Consider the following 21,842-nt stretch of genomic DNA (forward strand, 5'->3'; position numbering starts at 1 on the left):
AGATACATGCACCCCTATGTGCATAGCAGCACTATTCACAATAGCCAAGACATGGAAGCAACCTAAATGTCCATCAACAGATGAATGGATGTGGTACACATATACAATGGAATATTACTCAGCCACAAAAAAGAATGAAATAATGCCATTTGCAGCAACATGGATGGACCAAGAGATTATCATACTAAGCAAAGTATGTCAGAAAGAGACAAATACCATATGATATCACTTATATGTGGAATCTAAAATATGACACAAATGAACTTATCTACGAAACAGAAACAGACTCAGAGACGTAGAGAACAGACTTGTGGTTGCCAAGGGGGAAGGGGCGTAGGGAACGGATGGATTGGGAGGTTGAGATTAGCAGATGCAAACTATTATACATAGAATGGATAAACAACAAGGTCCTACTGTAGAGCACAGGGAACTCTATTCAATATCCTATGATATGCCATAATGGAAAAGACTATGAAAAAGAATATGTATGTATATATATATATGTATAACTGAATCACTTTGCTGTACAGAAGTTAACACAACATTGTAAATCAACTATATTTCAATAAAAATTTTGAAAAACTGATAGAAACAAAGAACAGATGGATGGTTACCAGAGGCAGGGACTGGGGGGCGGGTGAAATGGTTGAAGGTGGTCAAAAGGTGTAAACTTCCAATTCTAAAAGAAATAAGTCCTGAGGATGTGATGTACAGCATGGTGACTATATAATCAACACTGCTGTATGGTGTACTTGAGAGGTGCTAAGAAAGTAAATCCTAAAAGTTCTTATTACAGGGAAAAAAATTTTGGGTAACTATATGAGGTAATAAATCTTAACTAAACTTACTGTGGTGACCATTTTGCAATATGTACATATGTCAAGTAGTTATCCTGTACACCTTAAACTTATACAGTGTTGTACCTCAATTACATTTCAATAAAACCAGAAGGAAAAATGGTTTAAAAAAAAGAGGATGTTAAAAGATAAGCTATAGGGGCTTCCCTGGTGGCGCAGTGGTTGAGAATCTGCCTGCTAATGCAGGGGACACGGGTTCGAGCCCTGGTCTGGGAGGATCCCACATGCCGCGGAGCAACTAGGCCCGTGAGCCACAACTACTGAGCCTGCGCGTCTGGAGCCTGTGCTCCGCAACAAGAGAGTCCACGATAGTGAGAGGCCCGCGCACCGCGATGAAGAGTGGCCCCCGCTTGCCACAACTAGAGAAAGCCCTCGCACAGAAACGAAGACCCAACACAGCAAAAATTAATTAATTCATTAATTAATTAACTCCTACCCCCAACATTAAAAAAAAAATAGATAAGCTATAGACTGGGAGAAAATATTTGCAAACCACGTATCTTACAAAGGACTTGTATCTGGGATATACATAAAAAGATCTCAAAACTCAACAGTAAAGAAGTAGTTCAATTAGAAAAAAACATGAACCAGAAGATGGCAAATAAACACATGAAATCAATATCATTATGGAATATCATTAGGGAAGTGCCAATTAAAACCACAACGAGATATGGTTAAAATAAAAAGTGATAACCCAAATGCTGACAATGATGTGGAGAAAGTGGATCACTGATACATTCCTGGTGGGGATGTAAAATGATAGGGCCACTCTAGAAGAGTATGGCAGATTCTTACAAAACTAAATATGCACTTGACCATAGAACCATGGATTCCTACTAAGCAATAAAAAGGAATAAACTATTGATTTATGCAACAAATTAAACAGTCCTCAAGGGAATTATGCAAATTAAAACTAAAAGCCAGATCAGAACATTCTACACTATCTGTTTCCATTCATGTATTTTTGAAATAATAAAATTATATAGATGAAGAAGAGAATAGTGGTTGCCAGGGGTTGTGGATGGAGATACTATAAAAAAGTAGCATGAAGGATCCGTATAACAGAACTGTTCTATACCTTGGTGGTGGTGTACATGAGTGTACACATGGGATACAACTGCATAGAACTAAATACACACATAAGTGATTGCATATAAAACTGGGGAAATCTGAATAAGGTCAATGGGTTGTACCAATTCTAATGTCCTATTGTGATACTGTGCTATAGATATTCAACTTTGTACCACTGAAGGAAATTTGGGGAAAGGTATATAGGATGTGTCATTACTTACAACTGCATTTATGAATCTACAATTATCTCAAAATGAAAAAGTTAATTTTTAAAATCTCAATATAATCATAGTTAAACACAAACCAGAAAAGAGTAAAAATAAACTACATTGGGAAGGAGACGCAAGAGGGAGGAGATATGGGGATATATGTATATGTATAGCTGATTCACTTTGTTATAAAGCAGAAACTAACACACCATTGTAAAGCAATTATACTCCAATAAAGATGTTTAATAAATAAATTAATTAATTAAATATCAAATAAATAAACTAACTTTACTATGAATATTAATCAACTTTTAAGTTTGTATTTTCTCAATTTTTTGATATGTGGATGAATCACTTTCATTTGGAATCATTAATTGGTCAGATGAAACACAAGATGAGGTTCAGAGGTAATACTGGGCTAAGAGGAAGTGATCCCAGTGTTCAGGCTGGGACGCTAACTCCTTCCTCCTTGAGGCCCACCGTCTTTTCCTTGAGAGCATTTTATAAACCAAAGAGCAGTTACTGGTGGAATGGTGTGATGTCATCAGTGAGTCAGAGCAAGGGCCCCATTGGATCGCTTAGCAACACTTGTCAACAGTCAGTGCTCTTCCCACGTTGGTGTGAGGCTGCACTGTGGGCTAGGGTGAGGGCTTAGGTCTCGAGGGAGCCTCCGGGTGCTTCCTTGGGGTGGGCGTCACTCTTTTCTGTACTAAGGTGAGTCTTGGATCCTGAACTAGGTTCCTCCAAGCTGTCGCAGGGGATGTGGAAGGGATCACCTGTGAACCTCCAGAGGAGTGACTGGGATGCAGTAGGAATACAAAGAGGTCTCGAGTGTGGGGAGAACAGAGAACAGGAGGGGATGTGGGCAAAAGGAGAACAAAATGAATATGGGGGAAGGAGGAGAGACAGTAAAGCGACTCTACAGAGAACTCGACCTTGAGAGCCCCGGGAGCATGTGGGCAGTTTGTCACCCAGGAGGAGCACTGCCCTCAGAGGCGGCAGGCGGCCCTGGCCTTCTGGAGGGGGAACTGCCTCAGTCAGCTTCCAGGGCCATTTCACACAGGCCTGGGCTACTCTGGTCAGACTTTTGCCAGGTTGGATTGCTGTAACTTTATAGTGGTTCACAGGGATATTTAGGCAGAGCCGATGACATAAGCGTGTAAGGTGGCCCAGCTCAACCCTCATGGAAATGTGCCTGAGGCTCAACCGGGGCTGCCACCAGCCTTCTTCCCCTGAGCACCGCTCAGACGCGAGTTCTAATCCCAAGTCCAAAGAGCTCTAGCCACGGTCAAGGAACAAATCCTAGACAAATTAGGTCAGCATTTCCTCATCTGTAAACAGGCAAGTGACACACCTTACCTCACACCTCCTTGTAAGGACTGAATGAGGGCATCCCAACGCACTAATCAATATCTCAAGTTTACTAAGCAATTACTGGTAGCTAATGTTATTGCCCTTTTAATTATTATTAGGTCTCACAAGAAGCAGGTTAAGCGGAAGGAAGTGGCCTGGTCAGAATCAAGTTGGTTTCTTTCCAGTTTTTGGTACCCAGAAAAGACAGGCTATCCCTCTGAGCTCCACATCGGATGCCTCGGAGAGTGATGCAAGTCCACGGGACCCGGCAAAAAAGTCGGATGAAAAGGCCGCTCGTGGCAGGGAAGCCAGGTGTGTGTGGTCATTCACACTTCTCCCTGCTCTCTGAATGAATGAAGGTGATAGATCATCATGGCTCCAGCATCACTTCTTCTTCCCTGGACTCTTCATGGGTGTGGGTCTGCAGGGCAGGGGAAAGGTGTCCAGGGTGAGACAGGAGGTCACTATCTTGCTCACCTTTGTAGTTATTAAAGACATCGATGACCAGAGAGTTTCACATTTGTCTCCACAGAGGTGCTCCCCAGGCAGAAAGATCCAGGGAAGGAGGCACAGGAGAGCAGTTTTTCCCTGGCCAAGAAAGGTAAATATTACTTCAGTGCCTACCCTCCTTTATAGACAGAGTGCAAAGGGGGTGATGGTCATTCTTATCCCTTCAGATGTCACGTGCAACATACTCAAGGTGAGTGAGAAGGGAAGAGCACAGTGTTTCCCAGGTGGGTCCCTCCCGTGATCACACAGGGTCCTTCCTCTCTCCTTGCAGCTGCTCAGGATGGGAGCCCTCTGGCCTCCAGTTCTGCCCCTCCAGAGGCTGTCTCTGAGCAGAGAACCAGGAGGATGAGAGGCCAGAAGAGGAAGAGACTGATGGATGTCAAGGGAGGTGTGGTGTCCTCAGCTCCCTTGGCCCTGAAGAGAACATCAGGTACTGCTGAGTAACCACTTGTTGTCTTGTCCTCAGGAGGCAGGGTTCAATCTTCAGGGTGAGCTGCAAGGGCAGACTCGGGGCCTCCCAGGTGGGTCAGGTCTGTGCTCACACAGAGTCTCGTTCCTGCAGCCGCCCAGGACAGCAGCGCCCTGGCCTCCAAACCCACCTCCTCGGAAGTCGTCTCCAAGCTGAAGTCCTGGAAGAAGCGCAGTCAGAGGAGGAACATGTGGACCGTCACTCATGTTGAGGGAACGAAACTCAGGATCAACAAGAGAAGATCCAGTTATCGTGCAGAAGACCAAGAGGCCTTCTACCGGCTTCTGGGTCTGTGCTCTGAGCTAGTGGAGGGTCAGGTCCCTTCTACACCGAGGATCCCACAGGCTCCGGGATCATGGCCAAATCTCCCCCTGGGGCTCAGAGCTGTGAGGTGTCCAGGTGGCACAGAAGCAGATCGCTCTGTTTCCACAGTTCTACTGCGGTGCTCATGGGTTTTCATCTGAGATGAGTTCTTGGAGGGAGAAAGGAAAGCAGGACTCACGGTTGAGGGTTCAATTATCAAGACATTTTAGGACACATCAAGGGAGGAATCCCCTGCCCACATTGAGTGCCTCCAGTTAGGATTTTAGAGATGAGTGATGAAAGGACAAACTAGATCTCACTGCCTTTATGCTCAAAGTGGGAGGAGACCCCAAAGATTACAGAAATAAGTTGCTCTCAGCCAGTGACAAATGCAGACAAGGAAACGGCAATGACACCTAGAGATGGGCTGTGAGCAGGAGTGGGAGAGCTTTGTGACAGATACTCAGGGAAGGTCTGCAGAGAAGGTGATGTCAGGACCAGAGGCAGGACCGAGTGTGGCAGGTTGGGGGATGACACGGAGCTGACACTGTCCAGTGCAGCACCCACTAGCCACCTGCAGTTCTTCAAATTTAATTCTACGTGAGTTAAAAGAAACTTCTGAAATTCAGTTCCTGGTTCTCACCAGCCACATTTCATAAGCTCAGTAGCCACACATGGCTAATGGCTACTGTACTGGACAGCAAGCTACAGGATATTTTCATCCTCACAGAAAGCAATGCCCTTCCGGGAGCCAGGCCACCTGGACAAGGGTCAGGGAGGGCGAAATGATCCATGACCCCTCCGTCTTCCCGTCTCGGTAAATGTCATTGTCCGGGGCAAGGTGTGAAAGACAAGGAGGACCTGGCATTCTCAGGGCACCACTGGAAAATGGCACCTCCAGGGACAACTCTAATCCCAGATGAGCCTGCTGGGGCCAGGGGAGGCCAGGTCATTATCAGCAGGAAGTGAAGGGGGTCCAGGAGAAGGAGGGTAGAATGCCCAGTGCCCCCACCACCCCCACCCAGGGGGGTATGAACTCTCCACTGCCCACATAGGATGCTCCGTTATCAGGTGGGGCAGGAAAGCATTGCACAGTCGCAGTGTGATGAAGTGACAGGGATGTAGTGCCCAGAGGCCAAAGGTCACACCCAACCTTTGGCTCGAGGAACGTTATGTTAAACTTTGAGAACCAGGTCATCTCTCTTCATGAGACACACATACCCAGCCATGTGTTGAAGATGAAATAACAATAGCAAAATCCCTGCCCCACAGTTGAGACTCTCTCCCTGGGTCAATGGAAGGAACAGCTTTGTCACTGTTAAGGCTCTGAGCCTTCCTGGGGGAAGAGAGCTGCCTCTACTTCCTGAAACAGAGGAACTGGGAGAAGTTTCCACTTCTCCTCCTCCCTGTGAAATGTCCCACAGCCCCAGGCTCGCTGCTCCCAGAAGGGCTGCTCCGAGGCCCTCATCACGTCTCCCTTCCTTTACAGAGGACCCTGTTATCCAGAGCTTCTTGAAAGCTGATAGTTTCCTGCAAGTGTCTGACAAGGTACTCACAGCACTAAAATTATGAGGGACCAAGGGGTCTGCAGTGTCCCCACCCCCAGGGGGTGGGGACGGAGGACAAGGTGTCTGCCTGAGCAGAGGCCCTGGAGAGACCCGCCCTTGGGGCCAGAAAGGAAGAAAGGACACACTACGGGTGCCCCGGCCCTTGGGCATCTCCTCCCTGGCCTCCCGTCAGCTCATCTCCGCATGTCAAAGGGCCATCACACCCTCAGCAAGGCCCACCCTGGGTGGTTTTCCCACCTGACCTGTGGATGGGGTGGGGCGCAGGGCCCACTCAGGCCACTGGTCCTGCCATCGACCCCTGGCCGCCCCTCCCCCGCCCTGTGTCTTCCCGCAGTACCTGCTCTCCATGGTGGTGGAGTACTTCGGCCGTGTCGGGCTGCCTGGTCACCTCTACAACAGGATCCACTTCTTCCTGGCCCTGTGAGCAATGCCTGAGGGCCCCCAGTGGTGGTTCAAGGCCCTCAAGGGGTCATATGGTCAGAGTAGGGGAAGGCAAGGAGCAAGGTCCTGGGATAATGAACGTAGCCAGGAAGCACCATTTGCTGCCCAGAGACTGAGGGACCCGAGGTAGAAAGTCCCAGGGAAATGGCAACAGCCAGAACCTTGACCTGGGCCCCGCACAGCATGGGCCCAGCAGCCTTGGTGCTGAGGACGGTCCTGCCCTCTGTGGACCTGAGTGCTCCTCCAGGGTGACCTCAGCAGCCTCTCTCCACTGTCTCGCCTGAGTCCTTGTGGGGGCCGGGACCAGCTAGCCCTCTTTTCTGATGGCAGCTACATCGCCTCCGACATGGAGGAGGACAACCCCACGGCCAAGCAGAGCATCTTCCCGTTCCTGCTGGGCAGAGAGCACTGGCAGCACCTCTACAAGAAGTTCCTCCAGCTGAAGGTGGAATTCTTCTGTGCCATGGAGTACCGAGCCTGGGTCACCCGGGAATTGTGTGAGGAGGTCTGTCGGGGATGAGGGCCGGGGAGCGCACCCCAGAGGTGGAGGGGCTGGGCCCCTCCTCCTGGCGCTCACCCTGCTGTGCTTCCCTTTCAGATCCAGGCCCAGAACCCACATCACTGGGTCTGGAGTCGGGTGCGCCCTGGCGCCCCCTAGGTTCCCAAGGAATGGAGCAGCGGCTGCGGGTGCTCCAAGTGAGTACTGGGCCTCCTGGTGGGGACAACCCCACCCCGTGCCCTGCAGTCACCTCCAGGGCTGGTGGTCACGAGGAAGTGCCACTGCATCCCTTAATGCACTGTTAGCCTAGTAAGGGCTCTGCGAACTCCCATGGTACAGAAAGTAATTACTGTGTTTATACAGAAACTCTCCAAATGGATTCAATTATGGAATTATTTACCATGCTATACAAGGTCCCAATTAGCATATCAATTTTTTTTCTTTTCCTTTTTTTTTTTAGGAAAACTCTTGGAATTGCTGATCTAAGTAATGAATGAAAACCTCTGTAGGGTTTTGATCTGAGTTGATTTTTAAATATAAATACATGAAAAACACTGAGGTCATCCTTTCTGGAAAGGGATCCATTACCGTGGTGGCTCTTGGGAAAAGAGAACAATTAACTCCAACGTGTCATCAAAGGTTTTCTGTGCTTTGCTCCCACTTGATGCAAGCTACCCTGAGCTGGGTCCTTGTAGTATGTGTCAGGGTCTAGCCTCACGTGGACGGAAGGAGCTCCTAGGGCTCTCTAGTCTCTGAACCAATAAGCTTGCTGGAAGATAAAGGAAACAAGTACACATGCAGAGCTGTGAGGAAGCCCGTGACAAACGACACATGCACAGACCAACCACCTGACTAGCATCACATGCTTTAGCATTTGTTTTCCTTGGCTTAAATTTCGTTTTTATGTGTGGATTTACTTGAAGTGGAGGGAGACCTTCTGTGAAATGCATAAGGAACCCCCTGCTTGGGCAGACGGCTGTACTAGGACAGTCCTGTGAGCTGAGCCCCCCACCCTTTGCCTCATTGCAGGGGCCCATTCGGACCCCAGGAGAAAGAAAAGGAGAGAGAAATGCAGGGCAAGTGTGTTCTGAGATAACCCAAATTTGGTGTGAAGTTTCATTCATCCCTCAGGTTTTTAGTTGAGGACCAAGAATATGCCACGACTACATATTCCTACTGTATATATCAGGAGTCTCAATAATCGAAAGAAAAGAGTGTTTTTACTACAATAAGAAAAAAAAAAAAAAAAGAAAGGCAAACATCCGGGGCCCCTCTTGGATCTGGTCACTCATAAGAACAATGAGGGTGACAGCTGATTTTCCCAGACCCTCTGTCCTACACGCACCTTGTGCTGTGGCGCTGACAGCTTCCTCGCTGGGGGGCCTGCCTTCCACTCTGATCTCACTTTCCCTCTTTTCTTGTAGCTCCCACCCCCCTCTCCCTCCCCCACCACGGGGCCTCCAGGCAGCTGTAGAGGGACAGCACTGGGCCTCCAGCTCTCCTCAGGCCCGCCGACCGTGGCAGCCTGAACCTGGGGTGTCCAAACCAGCCAGTGGCACGAGGGCCCCCCAGCCTTCCAGTGGGTGTCAGCTGACAAAGGCCCTGACCCCTGAGTACTCTGAAAGGGTCTAGCAGTAACATGGAGGGGGGGCACCCAAGGGAGACAAGAGACCAGAGCAGGAGCCTCCACGGAGACTGAGGATGGGCAGAGGGAGAAGAGACAGAAAGTCAGGAAGAGGCCTGGACCCCCGAGGAGGAGGGACCTGAGAAGAGCCCCAAGAACCTAGACTAGAAGGTAGTGAGGGAAAGAGGCAGAGACAGGAAGGAGGGAAACACATGAGGAGAGAGGAGGACAATCAGCATCTCACCTGCTGGAGAGCAGCCTTATCCAGGGAGGAGATGGGAAATGTCAGCCGCAGGAGCGTGGCAAGGCATGGAGAGCATCAGTGGGCCGGTCTGAGGCTGACACAGGTGGAAACAGAGGCAGGGAGTCGTATGCTATCGTTCACTCTGACATGACAGAAATAACCCAACCTTCAGACTCAGAGAAGGGAGAGAGCATGGGAGGGGCTCATGAATGCTGCCTGGGGGAGAGGTGGGGAGGTGCCAGGGTGCCATCAAAGCTGGAAACAGGACGGTGGAGACCGAGGTAAGGAAAAGAGGGATTCAAGGAATCCTATGAAGGTATTAGTGTGAAATGCAGTCACAAAAACATGAGCCATCCTAAATGCCAAAGTCATGAATACAACAAATTTTGAGAGCAGAGAAAACAGACCAAATAGAGATACACAGTAAATATAAGAAGTGCGGTATAAATATAGAAATATAAAAACTAGACACACCTTAGATCATATTATTAATAAATCTGAACTCACTACTAAAAGAAAACTATCTTCAGATTGAATCACAAAGCAAAACCCAGCTGTGTGGTTTCTAAGAGCTTATCCTTAAATGATCAGAGGTGCGAGGGCTACACCAACAGACATGCTCGACTGAGAGTAGGAATTGTGATTTTTACACCAGGGGAAGGAAAATTAAGGCTCAGAACCCTTCAGAGATACCAAGAAGGTCATTTGGGGTCGGGGTGGGGGACCCTGGGGGCACCTGTCCAGCATTAAAGGCCATCCCAGGGCCTGGGCTGGTCCACTGCAGCTTGATTTGCTCAGTGATGTTCAGGTTTACAGCTCTCTATATGTATAGCCCCTTTAGGTAGGAAGTCTTATTACTGGCCAGCTGCTATACAGTATTACTAGGTAATCACTGCAATTGCCAGACAGAAACTATCTAGCTCTTTGTCTCTCTTTTTTCCCCTGGAAATGTCTAATTGTGCCAAGAAATTTCTGGTAAGGTTCCCAGGAACCTCACAGTCAAGTCTTCTAAAAAGCCGACTCCTTTCAGGAAGCAATACACTTGTTCAATGCTCTCTAGCCCATGAAGGCTTAGCATTTGCTTCGAGTCCTCGAAACTGCCAGCAGCAAACGACCACAGTACTTTTCAGCCTGTGACACCCAGTCTGTGCTGCCCCAGAAGGCCAAGGTGGAAGCAGCTGGGCTAAGGGTTGGTTCTCTCCTCAGGGTGGCCGCTGAGGGGCAAACCCAGAACCAACAGGACTGGGCAATGGGCCACACTATGCCTCCATCCACACACCTGGGACTCCGTCCCAGGAAGCCTGACACAAATGGGGCCAACCCCAAAGCCTTCCAGTTCCTCAGCGAAAAGGTCGCCCATTCTTCCTTTAGTCAGAGAGTCCCCTCAGCATGTTAGGGGAAACCCAAGGCCACTCGGGGGGGTCACTGCTGCTGCAGCACTGAGGCTGGTGCCATTCGGGGGAGCTGGTGCAAGGATTACAGGACTGCAGAGACATTTGGGGCTTTCAGAGAACAGCCGAGTGTCTGGTAATGGAAAAGGCAAGTCAACAGCACTGGGAGCTCAGGGGAGATAACCAAGCGGCTGGAAACTCCATAAGCAAAGCCCAGGGGAGAACAAGTGGTGGGGACTCGGTATGGGTTGTGTTCACATCTGGGTCATTACATCCCACACAGCATCACAGGGTCTGCTCAGGAACCCAAGCAGAAAGGATGTTGATAAAGGGAAGCAGATGGAGGGGTCTTTGGAGCAGATGATGAAGAAGCCCCAACCAAGCTCCAGAAACTCCAGGGCGGGGCCCCCGGGCAGAGCTGGTATTCACGCCCTGCTGCCAGGTGTGCACCATCTGCCCTCGTGTCCGCCTATAACGGCTTCGCCTCCTCTCCCACCTCCCGGCCTGGCTTGGGCATCTCTCGCTGGCACCTCCCAATGGCACACTCTTACCTGGTCCCATACGGGAAACACAGGTGGAGGCTAAGGAGAGAGGAGGAGGTGGTGAAGACGCCGAGTTGACATCCAGGCCCCTCACAGGGCACAGGGGATGACCTACAGGTGAACCAGTGCAACAGAGGGGGTGTGGAGGGAGGTGACCAGACAGCACCTGCGCCCTCCTCTGGGGACCTACAGAGATTTCATCGCCTGAGGGCTGGAGCTCCTCTCATCTAGATCTTACCAGGCAGGAGACTGCAGCCAGGGATGCTAATTACAGTGGATTTGCTAAGGATTCTTCCTTCAACTCCACAGTTATACACGTTTACCCAAAATATCTTCTTAATCTCTGAAATGGTACAGTAAGCAGAATTAAAACATTCTTGATAAGTGAAAGATATGCACACAAAGAAACACAAATGAAAGAAAAACAAGTGGCACCAACTAGCTTCCAACCACTGTCCCTGTGATGAGTCCCCCAGTAATGTGACTCCACAGATCAGGATCTGGCATGTCTGGGTTCTGAAAGCACACGGTCCACAGTGTCCCAAGGCTCTGCACCTGCACATAAGACTCAGGATGGCGCCACTGACTACACAGGCAAGGCGAGACACTTCACACCTTAGTACTGGAGTAAAAGCAGTGGAAATTAAGAACATGTGCTTACTTACAGATTTTCATTGCTTTTATTGAGCTTACTATAAAATTACTTCTTTTCCTAAATTTCCTACTTCATGTCTTAATATACCATGGAAGAAGTATTTTCAGCTAAAAGAGGAACTTTTTAATTAAGATGTTGTAATGACCAAGAAAGCAACACACAGGCTAATTCAATTAATGTAATTCCAAGAAATTACACAAAGGCCTTTGTTTTTCCAAAGATGCACAGAGAAAGGAAGAGTCAGTGTGTCTGCTTTTTCAAGGTGTTCATAAACTCTGCCTGGTGCAACGTCCTTGTAACTTACATTTAATCGGCAACGTCCTTGTAACTTACATTTAATCGGCCTCTTCCTGAGGGTCTACTGGACCAGGAAGACAGGCAGTAAAGGACCAGGTTCTCGGGTAGAAACAGCGTGGTCTGGGTGCCCAGGCTTGTCTGGGCTGCGATGGGGAGCGGTGCGGACTTGGGCCAGCCACCCCTCCCTGAGCCTCCGGGTCTCAGCTGTAGAACGAGGGGCAGGACCAGATGCCACCTGAGGGAGCTTCTGGTGCAGCTGCCTGATCGATGGGCTCCCCTCGTCTGGGGCCTGAAAGTCCTGCCCTCTGAGCAGTCCCCACTTTCCATCCCAGCCTCACTTTCACTCAAGAACATAAGATGGAGCAAAGCAAGAGGATGGAGAACAGGCAAGTCTTCCTGATCCACAGGCAAAAATCAAGGATGTGGTTTTAGGGGCTCTTTTATCGAAAAAGACTTTTCGGAAGCTTGTGACTGTAATGAGAAGCAACCAATGTATTTTAGAGTAGGGGGAACCTGGCCTTGGAAGCAGGAAAACACAGTCACCTGGGAAGCTTTGGAACCAGCGTGGGTATCTGCCGGGCGCAGTAGGTGCTGACAGAGGCCTCCACGTGGAGGGGGTGCTTTTCCGGCCTCACCTCCGCTTCCTTCCACTGCTGGTTAAAAATTGCAGACACAGGGGTACAGAGGTGACCAAATCCTGCCCCTTCCCCCATTGCTTAACTGGAGAGATCTTCATACAGTGAGGCATTTTCCCCCAAATCTGGTCAGTATGAGGATGGGGAACCCAGAAGAGAGGCCCCCAACCCTGTATGAAGGAGGCGACAAAGTCTTCCTGCTTTGGTCTCACATTGGTCCACGGCCTTCAGTTTCCCCCAGTTCCCAACACCCTCTCCCGGCCTGGCCTACTCCTGTGGCTCAGACTGGGCTTTGGCATGTGCTTCCCTTGGAATCATCACAAGCCCATTCCTCTGACAATTCCTGCCTCGGCTCCCACAGGCTCTGGCTTCCAGTCCAATGCTGGCTCCCACGCTCGGGCCTCTCTGCAGCCCAGCAGGCTCGCCGACCTCCCACCTAGCGTGTTTGCACACGGACCACCAGGCTGAGAGGTGCGAGCCCCCTCCTTCCTGCCTCCTCTAGGATGTCAGGAGATGCCCTAAGCTGGGACGTGCCCCTCTCCATATGCTGTGAAGTCAGCTGGTTTCTAGACAAAGGGTGAGAAAGTGGCCTTTTTCAAGTCAGATGACGCAGCACCAAGGAGCAGTTCTGTGAGACTTACACCAATGGTGTCCTGCGGCTAAGGCCTGGCATCTATGCCTCAGAGCTTCCCACAAGTTCATGCCTTCACTCCTTTGGAAGACACTCGAGCACCAATCAGAGGGAACCATGGCAGAACCTGTGGTCACTCCACCCCGAAGCTTGGCACCCAGGTTCCCAGTGGCAAGAATGCTTTTCAAGGGATCTGACCTCTGACATGTAGTGCTTATGTATGGTCTTGGGCTACACCCTGGTGCTTTCAGGGCCACTGTTTTCTCATTTATCAATAAAGAGCTTAAAATGAGTAAATTTCAAATGGCTTTTAGCAATGAAATATTTTTTTCAAACTGATTTCTCTACCAATCCCCAGTAAAAAACAAAAACAAAAACAAAAGACAGACACGCAGTAGTGGTTGCCTACAGCTGGAGGTGAGAATGGGGAGTGACTGCAAATGAGCAGGAGGGAGCTTTTGGGGGGATGGACATGTTCCAAAATTAGATTGTGCTGATGATTGTTGAACTCTGTGTAAATACACTAAAATTCATTGAATTGTATGTTTAAAATGAGTGAATATTATGTAACATACATGAACAAAGAAGTTTAAAACAACCCAATCAAAAAAGGGTCTGAAGACCTAAATAGAACTTTCTCCAAAGAAGATATACAGATGGCCAATAGGCACATGAAAAGGTGTTCAACATTGCTAATTATTAGAGAAATGCAAATCAAAACTACAATGAGGCACCACCTCACACCAGTCAGAATGGCCATCATTAAAAGGTCTACAAATAGGAATTCCCTGGTGGTCCAGTGGTTAGGACTCAGTGCTTCCACTGTAGGAGGCACAGGTTTGATCTAAGATCCCACGTGCCATGCGGCACAGCGCCCCCCCACCAAAAAAAAAGTCTACAAGTAACAAATGCTGGAGAGGATGTGGAGAAAAGGGAACCCTCCTACACTGATGGTGGGAATGTAAACTGATGCAGCCACTATGGAAAACAGTATGCAGTTTCCTCAAAAAACTGAAAATAGAGTTACCATATGATCCAGCAATCCCACTATCCCACTCCTGGGCGTATATCTGAATAAAACTGTAATTCAAAAAGATACATGCACCCCTATGTGCATAGCAGCACTATTCACAATAGCCAAGACATGGAAGCAACCTAAATGTCCATCAACAGATGAATGGATGTGGTACACATATACAATGGAATATTACTCAGCCACAAAAAAGAATGAAATAATGCCATTTGCAGCAACATGGATGGACCAAGAGATTATCATACTAAGCAAAGTATGTCAGAAAGAGACAAATACCATATGATATCACTTATATGTGGAATCTAAAATATGACACAAATGAACTTATCTACGAAACAGAAACAGACTCAGAGACGTAGAGAACAGACTTGTGGTTGCCAAGGGGGAAGGGGCGTAGGGAACGGATGGATTGGGAGGTTGAGATTAGCAGATGCAAACTATTATACATAGAATGGATAAACAACAAGGTCCTACTGTAGAGCACAGGGAACTCTATTCAATATCCTATGATATGCCATAATGGAAAAGACTATGAAAAAGAATATGTATGTATATATATATATATATGTATAACTGAATCACTTTGCTGTACAGAAGTTAACACAACATTGTAAATCAACTATATTTCAATAAAAATTTTGAAAAACTGATAGAAACAAAGAACAGATGGATGGTTACCAGAGGCAGGGACTGGGGGGCTGGTGAAATGGTTGAAGGTGGTCAAAAGGTGTAAACTTCCAATTCTAAAAGAAATAAGTCCTGAGGATGTGATGTACAGCATGGTGACTATATAATCAACACTGCTGTATGGTGTACTTGAGAGGTGCTAAGAAAGTAAATCCTAAAAGTTCTTATTACAGGGAAAAAAATTTTGGGTAACTATATGAGGTAATAAATGTTAACTAAACTTACTGTGGTGACCATTTTGCAATATATACATATGTCAAGTAGTTATCCTGTACACCTTAAACTTATACAGTGTTGTACCTCAATTACATTTCAATAAAACCAGAAGGAAAAATGGTTTTAAAAAAGAGGATGTTAAAAGATAAGCTATAGGGGCTTCCCTGGTGGCGCAGTGGTTGAGAATCTGCCTGCTAATGCAGGGGACACGGGTTCGAGCCCTGGTCTGGGAGGATCCCACATGCCGCGGAGCAACTAGGCCCGTGAGCCACAACTACTGAGCCTGCGCGTCTGGAGCCTGTGCTCCGCAACAAGAGAGTCCACGATAGTGAGAGGCCCGCGCACCGCGATGAAGAGTGGCCCCCGCTTGCCACAACTAGAGAAAGCCCTCGCACAGAAACGAAGACCCAACACAGCAAAAATTAATTAATTCATTAATTAATTAACTCCTACCCCCAACATTAAAAAAAAAATAGATAAGCTATAGACTGGGAGAAAATATTTGCAAACCACGTATCTTACAAAGGACTTGTATCTGGGATATACATAAAAAGATCTCAAAACTCAACAGTAAAGAAGTAGTTCAATTAGAAAAAAACATGAACCAGAAGATGGCAAATAAACACATGAAATCAATATCATTATGGAATATCATTAGGGAAGTGCCAATTAAAACCACAACGAGATATGGTTAAAATAAAAAGTGATAACCCAAATGCTGACAATGATGTGGAGAAAGTGGATCACTGATACATTCCTGGTGGGGATGTAAAATGATAGGGCCACTCTAGAAGAGTATGGCAGATTCTTACAAAACTAAATATGCACTTGACCATAGAACCATGGATTCCTACTAAGCAATAAAAAGGAATAAACTATTGATTTATGCAACAAATTAAACAGTCCTCAAGGGAATTATGCAAATTAAAACTAAAAGCCAGATCAGAACATTCTACACTATCTGTTTCCATTCATGTATTTTTGAAATAATAAAATTATATAGATGAAGAAGAGAATAGTGGTTGCCAGGGGTTGTGGATGGAGATACTATAAAAAAGTAGCATGAAGGATCTGTATAACAGAACTGTTCTATACCTTGGTGGTGGTGTACATGAGTGTACACATGGGATACAACTGCATAGAACTAAATACACACATAAGTGATTGCATATAAAACTGGGGAAATCTGAATAAGGTCAATGGGTTGTACCAATTCTAATGTCCTATTGTGATACTGTGCTATAGATATTCAACTTTGTACCACTGAAGGAAATTTGGGGAAAGGTATATAGGATGTGTCATTACTTACAACTGCATTTATGAATCTACAATTATCTCAAAATGAAAAAGTTAATTTTTAAAATCTCAATATAATCATAGTTAAACACAAACCAGAAAAGAGTAAAAATAAACTACATTGGGAAGGAGACGCAAGAGGGAGGAGATATGGGGATATATGTATATGTATAGCTGATACACTTTGTTATAAAGCAGAAACTAACACACCATTGTAAAGCAATTATACTCCAATAAAGATGTTTAATAAATTAATTAATTAATTAAATATCAAATAAATAAACTAACTTTACTATGAATATTAATCAACTTTTAAGTTTGTATTTTCTCAATTTTTTGATATGTGGATGAATCACTTTCATTTGGAATCATTAATTGGTCAGATGAAACACAAGATGAGGTTCAGAGGTAATACTGGGCTAAGAGGAAGTGATCCCAGTGTTCAGGCTGGGACGCTAACTCCTTCCTCCTTGAGGCCCACCGTCTTTTCCTTGAGAGCATTTTATAAACCAAAGAGCAGTTACTGGTGGAATGGTGTGATGTCATCAGTGAGTCAGAGCAAGGGCCCCATTGGATCGCTTAGCAACACTTGTCAACAGTCAGTGCTCTTCCCACGTTGGTGTGAGGCTGCACTGTGGGCTAGGGTGAGGGCTTAGGTCTCGAGGGAGCCTCCGGGTGCTTCCTTGGGGTGGGCGTCACTCTTTTCTGTACTAAGGTGAGTCTTGGATCCTGAACTAGGTTCCTCCAAGCTGTCGCAGGGGATGTGGAAGGGATCACCTGTGAACCTCCAGAGGAGTGACTGGGATGCAGTAGGAATACAAAGAGGTCTCGAGTGTGGGGAGAACAGAGAACAGGAGGGGATGTGGGCAAAAGGAGAACAAAATGAATATGGGGGAAGGAGGAGAGACAGTAAAGCGACTCTACAGAGAACTCGACCTTGAGAGCCCCGGGAGCATGTGGGCAGTTTGTCACCCAGGAGGAGCACTGCCCTCAGAGGCGGCAGGCGGCCCTGGCCTTCTGGAGGGGGAACTGCCTCAGTCAGCTTCCAGGGCCATTTCACACAGGCCTGGGCTACTCTGGTCAGACTTTTGCCAGGTTGGATTGCTGTAACTTTATAGTGGTTCACAGGGATATTTAGGCAGAGCCGATGACATAAGCGTGTAAGGTGGCCCAGCTCAACCCTCATGGAAATGTGCCTGAGGCTCAACCGGGGCTGCCACCAGCCTTCTTCCCCTGAGCACCGCTCAGACGCGAGTTCTAATCCCAAGTCCAAAGAGCTCTAGCCACGGTCAAGGAACAAATCCTAGACAAATTAGGTCAGCATTTCCTCATCTGTAAACAGGCAAGTGACACACCTTACCTCACACCTCCTTGTAAGGACTGAATGAGGGCATCCCAACGCACTAATCAATATCTCAAGTTTACTAAGCAATTACTGGTAGCTAATGTTATTGCCCTTTTAATTATTATTAGGTCTCACAAGAAGCAGGTTAAGCGGAAGGAAGTGGCCTGGTCAGAATCAAGTTGGTTTCTTTCCAGTTTTTGGTACCCAGAAAAGACAGGCTATCCCTCTGAGCTCCACATCGGATGCCTCGGAGAGTGATGCAAGTCCACGGGACCCGGCAAAAAAGTCGGATGAAAAGGCCGCTCGTGGCAGGGAAGCCAGGTGTGTGTGGTCATTCACACTTCTCCCTGCTCTCTGAATGAATGAAGGTGATAGATCATCATGGCTCCAGCATCACTTCTTCTTCCCTGGACTCTTCATGGGTGTGGGTCTGCAGGGCAGGGGAAAGGTGTCCAGGGTGAGACAGGAGGTCACTATCTTGCTCACCTTTGTAGTTATTAAAGACATCGATGACCAGAGAGTTTCACATTTGTCTCCACAGAGGTGCTCCCCAGGCAGAAAGATCCAGGGAAGGAGGCACAGGAGAGCAGTTTTTCCCTGGCCAAGAAAGGTAAATATTACTTCAGTGCCTACCCTCCTTTATAGACAGAGTGCAAAGGGGGTGATGGTCATTCTTATCCCTTCAGATGTCACGTGCAACATACTCAAGGTGAGTGAGAAGGGAAGAGCACAGTGTTTCCCAGGTGGGTCCCTCCCGTGATCACACAGGGTCCTTCCTCTCTCCTTGCAGCTGCTCAGGATGGGAGCCCTCTGGCCTCCAGTTCTGCCCCTCCAGAGGCTGTCTCTGAGCAGAGAACCAGGAGGATGAGAGGCCAGAAGAGGAAGAGACTGATGGATGTCAAGGGAGGTGTGGTGTCCTCAGCTCCCTTGGCCCTGAAGAGAACATCAGGTACTGCTGAGTAACCACTTGTTGTCTTGTCCTCAGGAGGCAGGGTTCAATCTTCAGGGTGAGCTGCAAGGGCAGACTCGGGGCCTCCCAGGTGGGTCAGGTCTGTGCTCACACAGAGTCTCGTTCCTGCAGCCGCCCAGGACAGCAGCGCCCTGGCCTCCAAACCCACCTCCTCGGAAGTCGTCTCCAAGCTGAAGTCCTGGAAGAAGCGCAGTCAGAGGAGGAACATGTGGACCGTCACTCATGTTGAGGGAACGAAACTCAGGATCAACAAGAGAAGATCCAGTTATCGTGCAGAAGACCAAGAGGCCTTCTACCGGCTTCTGGGTCTGTGCTCTGAGCTAGTGGAGGGTCAGGTCCCTTCTACACCGAGGATCCCACAGGCTCCGGGATCATGGCCAAATCTCCCCCTGGGGCTCAGAGCTGTGAGGTGTCCAGGTGGCACAGAAGCAGATCGCTCTGTTTCCACAGTTCTACTGTGGTGCTCATGGGTTTTCATCTGAGATGAGTTCTTGGAGGGAGAAAGGAAAGCAGGACTCACGGTTGAGGGTTCAATTATCAAGACATTTTAGGACACATCAAGGGAGGAATCCCCTGCCCACATTGAGTGCCTCCAGTTAGGATTTTAGAGATGAGTGATGAAAGGACAAACTAGATCTCACTGCCTTTATGCTCAAAGTGGGAGGAGACCCCAAAGATTACAGAAATAAGTTGCTCTCAGCCAGTGACAAATGCAGACAAGGAAACGGCAATGACACCTAGAGATGGGCTGTGAGCAGGAGTGGGAGAGCTTTGTGACAGATACTCAGGGAAGGTCTGCAGAGAAGGTGATGTCAGGACCAGAGGCAGGACCGAGTGTGGCAGGTTGGGGGATGACACGGAGCTGACACTGTCCAGTGCAGCACCCACTAGCCACCTGCAGTTCTTCAAATTTAATTCTACGTGAGTTAAAAGAAACTTCTGAAATTCAGTTCCTGGTTCTCACCAGCCACATTTCATAAGCTCAGTAGCCACACATGGCTAATGGCTACTGTACTGGACAGCAAGCTACAGGATATTTTCATCCTCACAGAAAGCAATGCCCTTCCGGGAGCCAGGCCACCTGGACAAGGGTCAGGGAGGGCGAAATGATCCATGACCCCTCCGTCTTCCCGTCTCGGTAAATGTCATTGTCCGGGGCAAGGTGTGAAAGACAAGGAGGACCTGGCATTCTCAGGGCACCACTGGAAAATGGCACCTCCAGGGACAACTCTAATCCCAGATGAGCCTGCTGGGGCCAGGGGAGGCCAGGTCATTATCAGCAGGAAGTGAAGGGGGTCCAGGAGAAGGAGGGTAGAATGCCCAGTGCCCCCACCACCCCCACCCAGGGGGGTATGAACTCTCCACTGCCCACATAGGATGCTCCGTTATCAGGTGGGGCAGGAAAGCATTGCACAGTCGCAGTGTGATGAAGTGACAGGGATGTAGTGCCCAGAGGCCAAAGGTCACACCCAACCTTTGGCTCGAGGAACGTTATGTTAAACTTTGAGAACCAGGTCATCTCTCTTCATGAGACACACATACCCAGCCATGTGTTGAAGATGAAATAACAATAGCAAAATCCCTGCCCCACAGTTGAGACTCTCTCCCTGGGTCAATGGAAGGAACAGCTTTGTCACTGTTAAGGCTCTGAGCCTTCCTGGGGGAAGAGAGCTGCCTCTACTTCCTGAAACAGAGGAACTGGGAGAAGTTTCCACTTCTCCTCCTCCCTGTGAAATGTCCCACAGCCCCAGGCTCGCTGCTCCCAGAAGGGCTGCTCCGAGGCCCTCATCACGTCTCCCTTCCTTTACAGAGGACCCTGTTATCCAGAGCTTCTTGAAAGCTGATAGTTTCCTGCAAGTGTCTGACAAGGTACTCACAGCACTAAAATTATGAGGGACCAAGGGGTCTGCAGTGTCCCCACCCCCAGGGGGTGGGGACGGAGGACAAGGTGTCTGCCTGAGCAGAGGCCCTGGAGAGACCCGCCCTTGGGGCCAGAAAGGAAGAAAGGACACACTACGGGTGCCCCGGCCCTTGGGCATCTCCTCCCTGGCCTCCCGTCAGCTCATCTCCGCATGTCAAAGGGCCATCACACCCTCAGCAAGGCCCACCCTGGGTGGTTTTCCCACCTGGCCTGTGGATGGGGTGGGGCGCAGGGCCCACTCAGGCCACTGGTCCTGCCATCGACCCCTGGCCGCCCCTCCCCCGCCCTGTGTCTTCCCGCAGTACCTGCTCTCCATGGTGGTGGAGTACTTCGGCCGTGTCGGGCTGCCTGGTCACCTCTACAACAGGATCCACTTCTTCCTGGCCCTGTGAGCAATGCCTGAGGGCCCCCAGTGGTGGTTCAAGGCCCTCAAGGGGTCACATGGTCAGAGCAGGGGAAGGCAAGGAGCAAGGTCCTGGGATAATGAACGTAGCCAGGAAGCACCATTTGCTGCCCAGAGACTGAGGGACCCGAGGTAGAAAGTCCCAGGGAAATGGCAACAGCCAGAACCTTGACCTGGGCCCCGCACAGCATGGGCCCAGCAGCCTTGGTGCTGAGGACGGTCCTGCCCTCTGTGGACCTGAGTGCTCCTCCAGGGTGACCTCAGCAGCCTCTCTCCACTGTCTCGCCTGAGTCCTTGTGGGGGCCGGGACCAGCTAGCCCTCTTTTCTGATGGCAGCTACATCGCCTCCGACATGGAGGAGGACAACCCCACGGCCAAGCAGAACATCTTCCCGTTCCTGCTGGGCAGAGAGCACTGGCAGCACCTCTACAAGAAGTTCCTCCAGCTGAAGGTGGAATTCTTCTGTGCCATGGAGTACCGAGCCTGGGTCACCCGGGAATTGTGTGAGGAGGTCTGTCGGGGATGAGGGCCGGGGAGCGCACCCCAGAGGTGGAGGGGCTGGGCCCCTCCTCCTGGCGCTCACCCTGCTGTGCTTCCCTTTCAGATCCAGGCCCAGAACCCACATCACTGGGTCTGGAGTCGGGTGCGCCCTGGCGCCCCCTAGGTTCCCAA

At 48.8% G+C, this 21,842-nt stretch overlaps 2 protein-coding genes across 2 annotated transcripts; both read left to right on the forward strand.

Annotated features, from left to right (window-relative positions):
• The first annotated feature begins 4,145 nt into the window (after window positions 1–4,145).
• Window positions 4,146–7,439, forward strand: LOC132501409 (speedy protein E5-like). The gene is made up of 7 exons (XM_060116984.1): window positions 4,146–4,190; window positions 4,467–4,521; window positions 4,563–4,757; window positions 6,262–6,320; window positions 6,675–6,760; window positions 7,112–7,286; window positions 7,380–7,439. The coding sequence occupies exons 1-7, from the start codon at window positions 4,146–4,148 to the stop codon at window positions 7,437–7,439; spliced, it is 675 nt and encodes a 224-aa protein (XP_059972967.1).
• An 11-nt stretch (window positions 7,440–7,450) lies between these two features.
• Window positions 7,451–21,834, forward strand: LOC132501410 (putative speedy protein E7). Its single transcript, XM_060116985.1, has 9 exons — window positions 7,451–7,477; window positions 13,030–13,139; window positions 18,563–18,585; window positions 18,667–18,825; window positions 18,958–19,152; window positions 20,657–20,715; window positions 21,070–21,155; window positions 21,507–21,681; window positions 21,775–21,834. The coding sequence occupies exons 1-9, from the start codon at window positions 7,451–7,453 to the stop codon at window positions 21,832–21,834; spliced, it is 894 nt and encodes a 297-aa protein (XP_059972968.1).
• Window positions 21,835–21,842: the final 8 nt, after the last annotated feature.

This window comes from Mesoplodon densirostris, chromosome 14 (genome assembly GCF_025265405.1).
Source record: "Mesoplodon densirostris isolate mMesDen1 chromosome 14, mMesDen1 primary haplotype, whole genome shotgun sequence".
NCBI lineage: Eukaryota > Metazoa > Chordata > Mammalia > Artiodactyla > Ziphiidae > Mesoplodon > Mesoplodon densirostris.